General features: G+C 46.2%; 1 protein-coding gene across 1 annotated transcript; it reads left to right on the forward strand.

Annotated features, from left to right (window-relative positions):
• Positions 1-405: 405 nt before the first annotated feature.
• On the forward strand, positions 406-12,014 carry LOC124487279 (serine/threonine-protein kinase N2-like). The gene is made up of 22 exons (XM_047049485.1): positions 406-769; positions 2,966-3,269; positions 4,584-4,738; positions 5,174-5,297; positions 5,468-5,622; positions 5,943-6,156; positions 6,786-6,968; positions 7,097-7,206; positions 7,719-7,862; positions 7,999-8,074; positions 8,170-8,344; positions 8,471-8,609; positions 8,723-8,853; positions 8,942-9,011; positions 9,101-9,192; positions 9,371-9,547; positions 9,639-9,701; positions 9,808-9,884; positions 9,984-10,126; positions 10,334-10,441; positions 10,586-10,666; positions 10,784-12,014. The coding sequence occupies exons 1-22, from the start codon at positions 746-748 to the stop codon at positions 10,985-10,987; spliced, it is 2,949 nt and encodes a 982-aa protein (XP_046905441.1). The 5' UTR covers positions 406-745; the 3' UTR covers positions 10,988-12,014.
• The last annotated feature ends 454 nt before the right edge of the window (positions 12,015-12,468 follow it).

The following is a 12,468-nucleotide window of genomic DNA, read 5'->3' on the forward strand; positions in this document are numbered from 1 at the left end:
TTTTAAATCTGTTGACAAATAAGAAAGAAGAATTATAATCTATTAAAGGCTCATCATAATTGTAAGTACTGTGCTAATTACTAAATGTGTATGTTCAAGGCTTGGCAAACATAAACAGATTATATTCACAAAGTAGAGTAAAGCTTTTGACCGGCCGGATATAAACTACCTATCCTATGATAGCCTATATGAACCCCAAGATATCCTAGTTGATGGAAAATAAGGTAACAGGTAACAAGTCATATCCCAACGATCTACTGTTGTCATTGGCACCTTTTTGATTTAGTAAATGATAACCCCCCCACCACACACACACACACGCGCAGACACACACACAGGCAATGGCATTTGGAGACTTCCTGGGAATATGCCCGGTGGGGGTGGTGTGTACAGTAATACAATTGATCACATGACTCGAAGTGTAGTCTGTGCAGCTGCTGAAGCTTGTGTTAAACTAAAGTCTCTCAGAAGCCCGTGGTAGTGACATTTCGTGCGTCGGAGATTTTAAGATGGTTGTGATTGTTTAATTAGCTCTAACACTTCGAAAAGGAAATATTCTACAGCACGGTGCTTTTTTAAACTACCGATCATGTCACATCATAGATATTCTAAATCGGTAAATCCAAGGTAAATCCAGGATAGGCGAAGTGTGTTTCCTTATGTAGCCTAATCAAGGCTAGGCTACCTTCAGTAGGACTGTTGCTGTCCCAACATCCTCTGTCCCGAGTTTGAAAGTTGCAAGAAGATGGCGGCGGCCGATTCACTACAGGTAAGCAACTCCATTCAACTAGATAAATAGATTCAATGGGTTATTATACTTGCTAAATATTTGTCTGCGATACAGTTACACTCTAGACGCACCTTCTATACATTCTGGACGCATCAGTGTCTTGAATTAAACTACTCTACTTTAAACTCCGTCTGTCCCGGAGATAACAACCAATGTGTCCAATCGGTACCTCGGTCGGTGGTAGTGCTATATCAAATCGGTACCTCGGTCGGTGGTAGTGCTATATCAGAATGGAGGTAGCCTATAACCTGGTCAGCTGCGGGAACGCCAACTGAAACATTTATCATCTTGAAAAAATAATCAATGACTCGACTTTTCTCAATTCTGATATTCAGTGGAATCGGTAATTGTGGTGATTGTCAACACGAAGTTCCCTACACCGAAACGTTGGCTCTCCGTTGCATGAGAAGAATCGTGTTGTAAACACTGTGGTCAAGCCTAGGATTTAAAAGTCTTCTTTTATTCAAGCTGGGATCGATACTCAAAGCAATTGGCATGCTAAGTGGATCAAACATGGACATACCTACAGTAGGCTAAATGATTTCCTCTGGGATAACACCACGTGTGTCCACTGTTACAGTGTTAACAGTAGTCAACCGATAATAAAGTATGGCTTTGTACCAAAGTTCTCTTCGCCCATCCAAGAACACTTTGTTTTTAGGCAGAGGGGTTTAAGAGAGAGAGAGAGAGGTAACTGAAACCAAAGTTCAAACTAGCCTATCCCTCATATGTTACGGCTGAATGGATTGTCTTCTGATGTTGTTGCCCCATCTTTGATATGGTATCACTGGAAAACACACGATGAATGGGTGTCTGATTTAAACGTGACGCTGGCAGAAGTCAGGGACTGTTTATCAAGACAAAGGTCTTGCTGCTGATACAACATCAGGACCATGCTGCATAACATGTCTTTCAAGACTCCTAGATCAGGTCTTACACTCAAGACTGTTAAAGAACACAGGCCCACACTGGTGTCGGGACCCCATGTGGGTTTTTGTTTTAAGACCCTTACCGGTAACCCATCCTTAACCTGCCCGTTTACATCCATGGGATCTTATCCAGTCTGAAGGCTTAGTAGGATTTGCCCTCTCCAAACTGCTTATCAGCTATTCTGATGTCAGTGGAGAGAAAATACAGAGCATAACAGTTAGACTCTGCTTCTCGTTCTACAGGCCTAGTGGTTCCTCAGCATTGAGTGATTTGTGCCAAACAAGCAGAACTGGTGTGGTCTGTCCAAAAAATATTCCGATCTGGTCTGGAATACTTCCTAAAACTTGAGTTTTTTTTTGTCATTGGCTAGGCTACATTTTTCCTCATGATGGAGCATGCTTGCATTTATCAGGATAGATAAATAGCCTATGTTTACCCAGAACTCAGGTTGAACTAATCGAGTCAGTCACCTTGCTTTGTAAATAGAAGTAGTAGAAGTTTAATAGCTATGAATTCATCTTTGAGGAGTTTTTTTTTAAACATATTGAAATGTAACTAAGCGATAGCCTAGTTGTTATCATAGCTATTCCATGGATAGCAGAGTCTGTGAACACCCAGCTCTGTGGCTATACGCCACTAAATCATATTAAGCAAACTAACTTAATGTAATCCCTGTTGTGAGTTAGCTTCGGTCTGGCTGTGCTGTAGCCCAAACCGGAGAAGAAGAAAAAAACACCACTGAAGTCTTGGTTTCACTTGAGGGAATGTGGACTTCGAGGTGCCAATAACATTCTGAAATCGAACACAGTTCCTGAATGGATGTGGGTCGACGCAAGGGAGCGTTCATAAAAACCCGTCACGGTGTGTGTGTGTCAGTGCGTAACAGTGCTTCAGGCCTGTGGGGGCCTCTGTTCTTGTAGTTGTCAGGCTAGCGATGCGTTCCCAGGCAGTCCCAGTCATTGGCTGGCCTGTGCTCTTTTGTTGAAGTCAGCTGGTGTGTTTGAGGTCATTGAAAAGGAGTTCCACTGGAGAAGCTCTCCAGCCACAGATTAGCTTCCACTTTAGATCGTTACGTAAGCACAACATGACGCCACAGCCAGATTACCAATCTATGGTTGAGTCACAGGGGGGGAAACGGCAGTTTATTAGGTGACAAACTTCATATTGGGGTTGATCTCTGACAATATAATCAGAAGCGAGACCGGATCGAAATAACCCCCCCCCCCCCCGTCGGTTCGTTTCCAGGGAGACAGCAGGAGTCACATGGTGTGTGAGCGTCTGGGTCTGGTGGGCCAGAACCTGGACCTGTCGGACACCATGGTGCAGCAGAGACTGGAGGAGATCAAAGACCAGATCAAGAGGGAGATCCGCAAGGAGCTGAAGATCAAGGAGGGGGCGGAGAACCTCCGCAGGGTCACCACCGATAAGAAGAGCCTGGCCTATGTGGACAACCTGCTGAAGAAGTCCAACAGGAAGCTGGAGGAACTCCACCACGAACTGCAGGAGCTCAACGCCCACATTGTGGTGAAGGACCCTGAAGACCTGCCAGGTGTGTGTGTGTGAGAGAGTGAAAGAGTGAGAGAGAGAGACAGAGAAAGAGTGAGAGAGAGAGACAGAGAGAGGGACAGAGAGAGACAGAGAGAGTGAAATAGAGAGAGTGAGAGAAAGTGAGACAGAGTGAGACAAAGTGAGAGTGTGAGAGAGAGAGAGAGAGAAGAGAGAGACAGAGAGAGATGGCCAGACTTTTCTCTCTTTTTTTTTTTTTTCTTTCTTCAGACTTTTTCTGTTGTTGAACTATTCAGACACGTTGGTTTTATCTGTGTCCTGCTGTTCTCTCCCTGGGTACTTCCTCACACTTTGCATGTGGACTCCTGCCCTGCTCCATATCAATCACCATTGCATAAGACTCAGTCTTTTCCCAGTGCTGGTTAGCCTATAAAGGCTTGGCAGAGTTTCAATGTCCCACAATAAATCACATGTCCTCAGTAAGCAAAGTAATTTGGTGAGGAGAAACCAACAGTTGGGTTCGTAGGTGTCACCTGCTTTGATTAAATCGATTTATCCCTTAGATCGCAGGGAATATGTTTACATATTTACATTTCAGTGAGGCCTTTTGAAGATAGAGATTATGAGAAATTGGAAGTATTGGGAAACCCAGATTGAATGTCAATTTAGCATTTAATAATATACATTTTAATTTACATTCCTCTTTTTGCAATAATGTCATAATCTTGTATGCTTTAAACTGGCCAAAGGATTTTGCGTTGAAGGAAAGGATTGTGCATGCTTTAGTTTTGAACATGAGGTCACGGGAGGAAAACAGTGTTGTATTATTGTGTTTATTCCACGACAGGACTCTGTTTGTCAGTTACATAACTTTGCCAGTGATGTTAATTCTTTTCCATTTCACCTGGGAAAGTTTGACAGAACCCTGTATTGTACCCACACACACACACAAACAGAGCTTGTCTACACAAGTCCTGAATATGTCGGATCTTTAATTGCGTTCCTCAACTCTTGATAACAAATGTGACTGTGAAGAAATAGTTTCACAATACACAATCAAGGCTCTCTGCATGTTCTCGTGTTATGACTTTGAGAAGCCTGTACCCTGGCCTTTTCCAGTGTGAACTTCTGTTCCTAGGCCTGTTTTCTGACTGGTCTCCTCTCTGCTAACCTCTCCGCTAACCTATCCAGCCAAGACGTTTTCAAGCTTCAGCACACTGCACTCTGGTAGACAAAACAGACGCAACTTTAGCATCAGCTTTCCGTCATTCTTCTCTGTGATCCGATCAGTCAGGGCAGCTAAACCAGAGGCGAACCACCTTCGGACTTCCCTGACCTCCTGTTGTGTTGTGTGTAGATTCAATGTGCCAGGATAACCCAGACACCCCCTGCAGCGAGTCGAAGATGAGCAGCAGTAGATTAGCGGCCCTGAAGAAGCAGAACGACATCGAGTTGAAAGTGAAACAAGGGGCGGAAAACATGATCCAAATGTATTCCAACGGATCCTCCAAGGTACCTCCATCCTACCCAGCTAGTGACTGTTTGTTTGTGTATGTTTGCATATGACCCAGCCTTAGTTTATGACTGTATTCCAGTTTTAAGGCCAGCTCCCTACCGCCCGACTATACTGCACCAACTGCCCTTTTGGTTGTGTTTGAATTTCCTGTTCCTCCACGTTGCTTGCAACAAAGGCAGGCAGCAGTCATTTGTTTAAGAGCTCAACCCCTCCTGTCTGAATGGCAGAGAGAGAGGTCTGCAGGGACTAAGATACCATCCAGCACTCTAGCCATGGGGAGGGTGTGGGCGCGAGCAAAAGATATACTCTCAACCTCCAGAACCTTTTAACATTTTACCGTGAAGGTTATTGGACAAAATGAGAGGACATTGCAACCTTTTAGTCCCTGGAATATGTGCTGTTGTGTGTAAGGTTCAAATGTGCCTCCGCAGGATCGAAAACTGCTAGCAACCGCTCAGCAGATGCTCCAGGACAGCAAGACGAAGATCGAGTTCATCAGGATGCAGATTCTCAAAGCCAGCCAGAACAACGACATGGCCTTTGAGAACAGTGATGGTACGGTAGAGTCTGGACTAAGCCCCATTTCACCCCGGCATGTTTTTCTAAAGCGATCTCAGAAAGTCTCCACAAGTAGTTTCTACAAGTACAGTTACTGTACAGTTACAGGAAATCGATATACATAACATTGATCACATGACATTGATCACATGACATTGATCCCACAGTCTCTGTGGCCAAACCCATGGCGAGTGCCCTGGACATGAGGTTGGAGGAGTTGCGACATCACTTCCGGATCGAGTCTGCTGTCGCAGAAGGTGCCAGAAACGTCATGAAACTGCTGGGTTCTGGCAAGATCACAGAGAAGAAGGCTTATTCTGAGGTGATCCCCATCCTAATCCCTGTGTCCAGTGCCTTAATCACTGTTCACCACTGGACAGTCGGTGACAGTTATCACAGTTCTCTGTATAAAATAAGCTATGTTGTGGTCCATTGAACTCAAATATTGAGATGGAGGAGTTCTATGAAGACGTGACCATCAGTCCCACACACACACACACACAGCTAACATCTCAGGTTCAGGTGTGTGTGTGTGTGTCCCACACAGGGGCTAGCAAGGCTGCTGCCACACATGGTGTTGCGCCAGCGTGGAACGTGGCCTAAATGCGCCTCGTCATGTTTTGCCGCCCCCTTGTTGTCTAGGCCCAGACCCAGTTTAACGAGTCCAGCCAGAAGCTGGACCTCCTCAAGCTCTCCCTGGAGCAGAGGCTGAGCGAACTGCCCAAGAACCACCCCAAGAGCTCCCTCATCATGGAGGAGCTGGCGCTGGTGGTGTCTCCCCCCTTCAGCCCGCGCCACAGCGTTTACTCTGCCAACAACCAGTACAGCACAGTCACCAAGCCGGCAGCGCTAACAGGTAAGCTCTCCCTCCATGGCTAACAATGGGAAAAAATAAAAAGGGTAAATTCTTCTCAGGATGGGTGGCGTTCCGGTAACCAATGCCCGTACACAGGGGCCCGGGTTTGAATTCGGCTCAGGCCATTTCCTGCATGTCTTTCCCCTCTCTCTCTCTCTCTCTCTCTCTCTCTCTCTCTCTCTCTCTCTCTCTCTCTCTCTCTCTCTCTCTCCCTGCACTCTCTCTCTCTCTCTCTCTCTCTTTCTCTATCTCCCTCCCTGCACTCTCTCTCTCTCTCTCTCTCTCCCTCCCTGCACTCTCTCTCTCCCTCCCTGCACTCTCTCTCTCTCTCTCTCTTTCTCTCTCTCCCTCCCTGCACTCTCTCTCTCTCTCTTTCTCTCTCTTTCTCTCTCTTTCTCTCTCTCTCTCTCTCTCTCTCTCTCTCTCTCTCTCTCTCTCTCTCTCTCTCTCTCTCTCTCTCTCTCTCTCTCTCTCTCTCTCTCTCTCTCTCTCTCTCCAACTGTCCTATCGATAAATACAGCCGGGAAAAAAAAAGGCCTGAAAAATATCTTCAGGTATTTGAAAATATTCAAATACAATCGTCTCAGAAAACAGTAATTCATGCTGTTCTCCCCGTGTGTCCCCCCCAGGCACCCTGGAGGTGAGGCTGATGGGGTGTCAGGACCTCCTGGAGAGTGTTCCCGGTCGCTCCAAAGCCCCGTCCACGTCCCACCCCGGCTGGAGCCCCGCAGACCGCTCCTCCCTGCTGAGCCGCGCCAACAAAACCAGGGGGGTCAGCGCCCGCGCCCTCTCCAAGTCTGACGACCTATCCAGTTGAGTAGGCACACTCCGGTTCCCGCCTCTTGCACATGTACCGTGACTGCCGATTGGCTCACGGGAGAAGAGTGACGGAAAGCTCTGGTTGATGTTAAGTTTCGTCTGGTGTTTTTGTCTCCCTAAGATGAGATCAGCGCTGTGCTGAAGCTAGACAATGCCATGGTGGGACAGACCAGCTGGAAACCAGCCAGTAACCAGGCTTGGGACCAGAAGTTCACACTGGAACTGGACAGGGTACAGTCTTATCAGTCGCCACTCACACACACACAATACAAACCCACACGCACGCAGAGTATAGGTAAACATGCCGAAGGTCTATCTGGATTTGCCTTTTCAAATATCCTCAAGGTATCGGCTTGGTGTTGCAAATTTCTTTGTAGAAAAGCTTCAGTTTGTTTCACGACGGGCAACGTGAGGGCTGCTAGCTAAGCTGAAATTGCGCAAGCTCCTCAGACGCCAGGGACAGCCGTCACTAAGTTGCCTTAGTCTCCTCTGAAGCCCTCAATAGTCTTTTAGTCAGACATGACTTTCAACCAGTGGGTTTTTAACTGAGCACAAAATTCTGCTTAACCCTACAACTACCCTACAACTACACAAAACGTACTAGTTTCCCAGTGTCCCAAACAAACCCCGCTAGATAAGAAGGCTCTACAGTACGTCTATACAGCCATTGAGGGGGCCAAGTTTTAGTTTATTTTGCGGAAAATCGCAATAGAATCATGTTGGATCCTGTGTGTGGCCCACAGTCCCGTGAGCTGGAGATTGCGGTGTACTGGAAGGACTGGAGATACTTGTGCGCTGTCAAGTTCCTGCGGCTAGAAGACTTTCTGGATAACCAGCGCCATGGCATGTGCCTCTACCTGGAGCCCCAAGGCAAACTCTTTGCTGAGGTTTGCCACATGCTCTCTTCCTCATCTTCCATTCCCACCAAATGTACCGGTAATGGAACGTACACTCTAATATCCACACGCTTGCACTGTTTGTTTCGATATTCGTAATCGTGTTTTGTGGTTTTATTCCGACAAGGTGACCTTTTTCAACCCTGTCATCGAGAGAAGACCTAAACTACAAAGGCAAAAGAAAATCTTCTCAAAACAACAAGGTGCGGTTTGTGTTTGTGTTTTTACGGCGTGAAGAAGAAGTGTAGGTGTTCTCCCACCGTCCTGTACTCACCTTGTAACCTGCCGCGTCCCTCAGGTAAGACCTTCCTGCGGGCTCCCCAGATGAACATTAACATAGCAACCTGGGGTCGTCTGGTGAGGAGGGCCATCCCGTCCGTCAACAGCTCCTTCAGCCCTCAGGGCACGGAGATGACCTCTGACCTGGGCCCTGAAACGTACACCGAGCTAGCCCCCCAGCCCGGCCCCATCAGGTGACCACTCTCACCTCCCAGATAGCCCCCTCCTCTTGTCACTCAGATGGAGATATATGAAGATGTATGTTGTCTTGTTGGCCAGCTCTTGAACCATCTCTCTCATCTCTCTCCCTCTCCTCAAAGTGATTCAACTGTGTCCAGACTGGACTATGACGAAGAGCTCTTTACTCCCTTGAAACGACACTCGATGGCTCTGGATATCACAGAACTTCTGGAGATACCAGTGTTGGGGAGAAAAACTGAGGATGGACAGGAAGTCCAGGTGGTTATGGAATGTATTTTATCTGTAGGAATGTGCAGTATTCCATATTTTTTTTATACGTAATTCTCCTTTCTGGACTTTTTGAACTTACGTTTGGACGTGCTTTCCCCCAGGATGCTTTGTCTACTTTCGACTTCCTGAATGACAGTAGGAACAGCATGTTGGGCCGATCAGATCTGGACCAGGAAGCGGAGCTGCCATCCGAACGCAAGCCCGCCGTTACCCAGCACACCACAGAAACGAGGTTTGCCCTCAGACTTTAGTATCCCAAGTGTGTTTTAGATGTGAAGCACCTGGGTGTGAATCTAAATGTGACTGCTCTTCTCGTCTAGACCACAGTCCCAGTTCAATTTGGAGGACTTCAGATGTTTGTCCGTTTTAGGCCGCGGGCACTTCGGGAAGGTACTGTCACCCTGTCTCACTGACCGACTCATTAAAGTCACACGATGACATGCCAATGACAGATATCTAATCACCTTGACATTCAACAGGTGCTTTTGTCAGAGTACAAAAACACAGGGGAGATGTTCGCCATTAAAGCCTTGAAGAAAGGGGACATTGTATCACGTGACGAGGTGGACAGGTAGGACATATTTACAACGAACAGAGACATGATTGCGGTTACATTCTTCGATCCAGCCCATGGTGTTCAGCAGTGATTCGTTTGGCCGTGATCATTAACCTCGAAGGTGATCCTTGAGGCGACGTGATCTGACTTCCCTGATCTGACTTCCCTGATCTGACTTCCCTCCTCTGCACAGCCTCATGTGTGAGAAGAGGATCTTTGAGACGGTGAACAGCATCCGCCACCCCTTCCTGGTCAACCTCTTCGCCTGCTTCCAGACCAGCGAGCACGTGTGCTTCGTCATGGAGTATGCGGCGGGCGGAGACCTGATGATGCACATCCACGCCGACGTGTTCTCCGAACCCCGGGCGGTGTGAGTAAAGGCCTCCTCCCTCTTCATCCTCGCCACAGTCCGTTAGGAAAAACCGGCTGTGTCGAACTTCCTCCATCTCTCTGCCCCTCAGGTTCTACGCTGGCTGTGTGGTCCTGGGATTACAGTATCTTCACGACCATAAGATTGTGTACAGGTGTGTTTTATACGTTCAACGCCCTTAAAGAGACATTTTATCATTTAAAAAGGAGCCCCGGCCCTTCAGCCTGGCCTTCTGACAAACCTTTGAATGTTCTCAACAGAGACCTGAAGCTTGATAACTTATTGCTGGACACAGAAGGTTATGTGAAGATCGCCGACTTTGGCCTTTGCAAAGAAGGTCTGTAAAACATATTCAGATTGTCAGCATAAGCCTGCTCTATTGCTTGTTGTCGTGATTTTTTTTAACGTAACTTTGGGATATTTTCCCCCCCTGCAGGGATGGGCTTTCAAGACCGGACTAGTACATTCTGCGGCACACCAGAGTTCCTGGCTCCGGAGGTGCTGACGGAGACGTCGTACACGCGGGCCGTGGACTGGTGGGGGCTGGGAGTGCTCATCTTTGAGATGCTGGTTGGGGAGGTGAGTGCTTTACCATGGTAACTAAGCTAGCCTGCCACTGTCGTTTTCAAGGAATGACAAGTTGAGGTTGTGGTGGTCTGTTGTCTGTTTGGATTTATTTGCTTTTGAGACTTTTCACAAACCAGAACTTACCATTTAAAAACAGCATTCTTTAAATATCTCATCCTTGCATCATAATTTGTTTTCTTTTTTTCCCCATGATGGTAGTCTCCTTTCCCAGGGGATGATGAAGAAGAAGTGTTTGACAGCATCGTCAACGATGAAGTTCGCTACCCCAGATTCCTCACCACGGAAGCAATCTCCATTATGAGACGGGTGAGCTTTCATTACAAGGATCCTGTCTAGTTCATGATACCGTACTCAGAACATAGGACTTGATATATATGATTGCATCCAGAAAATATTACCATCTACTGACTGATGCACGTAACGTGATCTTCGGATCTTTTCCATCCCCAGCTTCTGAGAAGAAACCCGGAGCGACGTCTGGGGGCGGGCGAGCGAGACGCAGAGGAAGTCAAAAAGCATCCTTTCTTCCGAGTACGTCCCCCCCCCCCCCCACCACCACCCATACGTTGTTTACAGTCGCAGAAAAAAAAAAGGCTTGTGTTGATCTTCCTGACCTTTGACCTCCTGTCCCGTGTGTTTCCTCCTCAGAACCTGGACTGGAACGACCTTCTCACAAAGAAGCTCCGCCCTCCTTTTGTTCCTACCATCAAGGGCAGGGAAGACGTCAGCAACTTTGACGAGGAGTTCACCTCGGAGGCTCCCGTCCTGACTCCGCCCAGGGAGCCCAGGCTTCTGACGTCCAGCGAACAGGAAATGTTTGATGACTTTGACTACATTGCAGACTGGTGTTAAGCCCTCCGCCCCGCGCCACCTCCTCGACACTGTGAACGGTACCAGAGCAGTGGCAGTAGCATCCAGATACAGAACAATGACAGCACCCTTGGTTGGGTCTTGCTATGCTGCTGTCAGGGCCTTAAGGGATTTAAACCGTTTTTTTGGAAGGTTTTTACATCAAAAAAGGTTTTTAAGTGTACCATTTTTTTTAAGGTAGAGGTCTTCTATCATCCATGTTGCTCTTGTCATATGAACCTGTTCTGCATCAGCTCTTGTCCAATTTCAAAGGAAAAAAGGATGGACTGGGGATCGAATGAATAACTTGAATTGTGTCTGCTAAAGAACTGGCTGACAAAAAACGTTGTGATCCGATGACCTAATCTGGTCCTATCTTTTTTGTTTTTATTTAAAGATGCCTTAAACATTGACGTAACACAAAACGTTGTAGTAAGTAACCATCACTGAAAACCTACCAAAGTTGCCAAATGTTCATTCAATCTCTTTGGACTTGGCCAGGTGTTTCTTGCAATACTCGATGGTTTCCAGCTTTGGTGTCGAAATAAGAATCACCATTACCATTCCATGATGTGTTTTGGTATATTGAAAAATATTAATTTTATACTATTTTTGTAAGCACACCAGAATCTTGAATCTGATGTATAGCGTTTTATAGAATTCCTGGAAGGAGGTATTTTAAAATAAGCCAAGTGCACAGCTCAATGTTGCAAGTTCAGAATTTGGAAGGAAAGTATATGATAGAGATGTGTACATCATATGGCTGGTTAAAACTGGTAGAATATACGTAGATCGACACTGTATTTTTAAATGCGTCGTAGTCTGGTTATTTTGTTAACGAGATAAATAATCCATGCTGTGTAGAAAAATTAGCTTTTCATTATTGATTCATGATCTCAAATGTTACCAGTTAAGCAGCACTGGGGCTGATTATGGGATGTCAAATAAATCTCCTGAGAAACAGATGTTGCAGTGAGACCTGATTTCAAAATGGTCCCAAAACTCATTAAATTAATGGTGGACTTTGAAAGTCTGTGGTCTGTCATTTACATTTTTCCATAGGGTTACTGACATTTCACAAAGATGTTAGACGTTAAACAAAGTACAATTGAAAGGTGACAAGGTACATGGGAGAATACACAACCAGTTATTCTGGTCAAACTTGTTAAACTATCTTGAACTTCAAGCCAAAGGAGAGATTCACATTTAGCCATGGGTTACTTTTCAGGGGACCTGACTGGCTGCTTCATTGTCATGCCGACCCAAGTAATTAAAATATGTGAGTTCATATGAATGTAAAAACATAACACACCTATATGTTTCATACATGTTGTTGCATAACTCTTAACCAGAGTAACAGGACCACACCTCAACTGCTCATAAAAAATGTAACGACATGGAGTTTTGCAACTGTTTACCTGTGATGGAGCCTGCCAAACAGGTCCACCAGGTCTAAAAGGTTCATTTGAAAGGAAAAAACTAAA

Source organism: Hypomesus transpacificus, chromosome 26, assembly GCF_021917145.1.
Source record: "Hypomesus transpacificus isolate Combined female chromosome 26, fHypTra1, whole genome shotgun sequence".
Taxonomy (NCBI): Eukaryota; Metazoa; Chordata; class Actinopteri; order Osmeriformes; family Osmeridae; genus Hypomesus; species Hypomesus transpacificus.

Coding starts and splice junctions, on each gene's coding strand:
- LOC124487279 (XM_047049485.1), top strand. CDS start 746: ATGGCGGCGGCCGATTCACTACAG. Junction 5,623..5,942: donor AGAAGAAGGCTTATTCTGAG/GTGATCCCCATC, acceptor CTTGTTGTCTAG/GCCCAGACCCAGTTTAACGA. Junction 9,012..9,100: donor GCCGCGGGCACTTCGGGAAG/GTACTGTCACCC, acceptor GACATTCAACAG/GTGCTTTTGTCAGAGTACAA.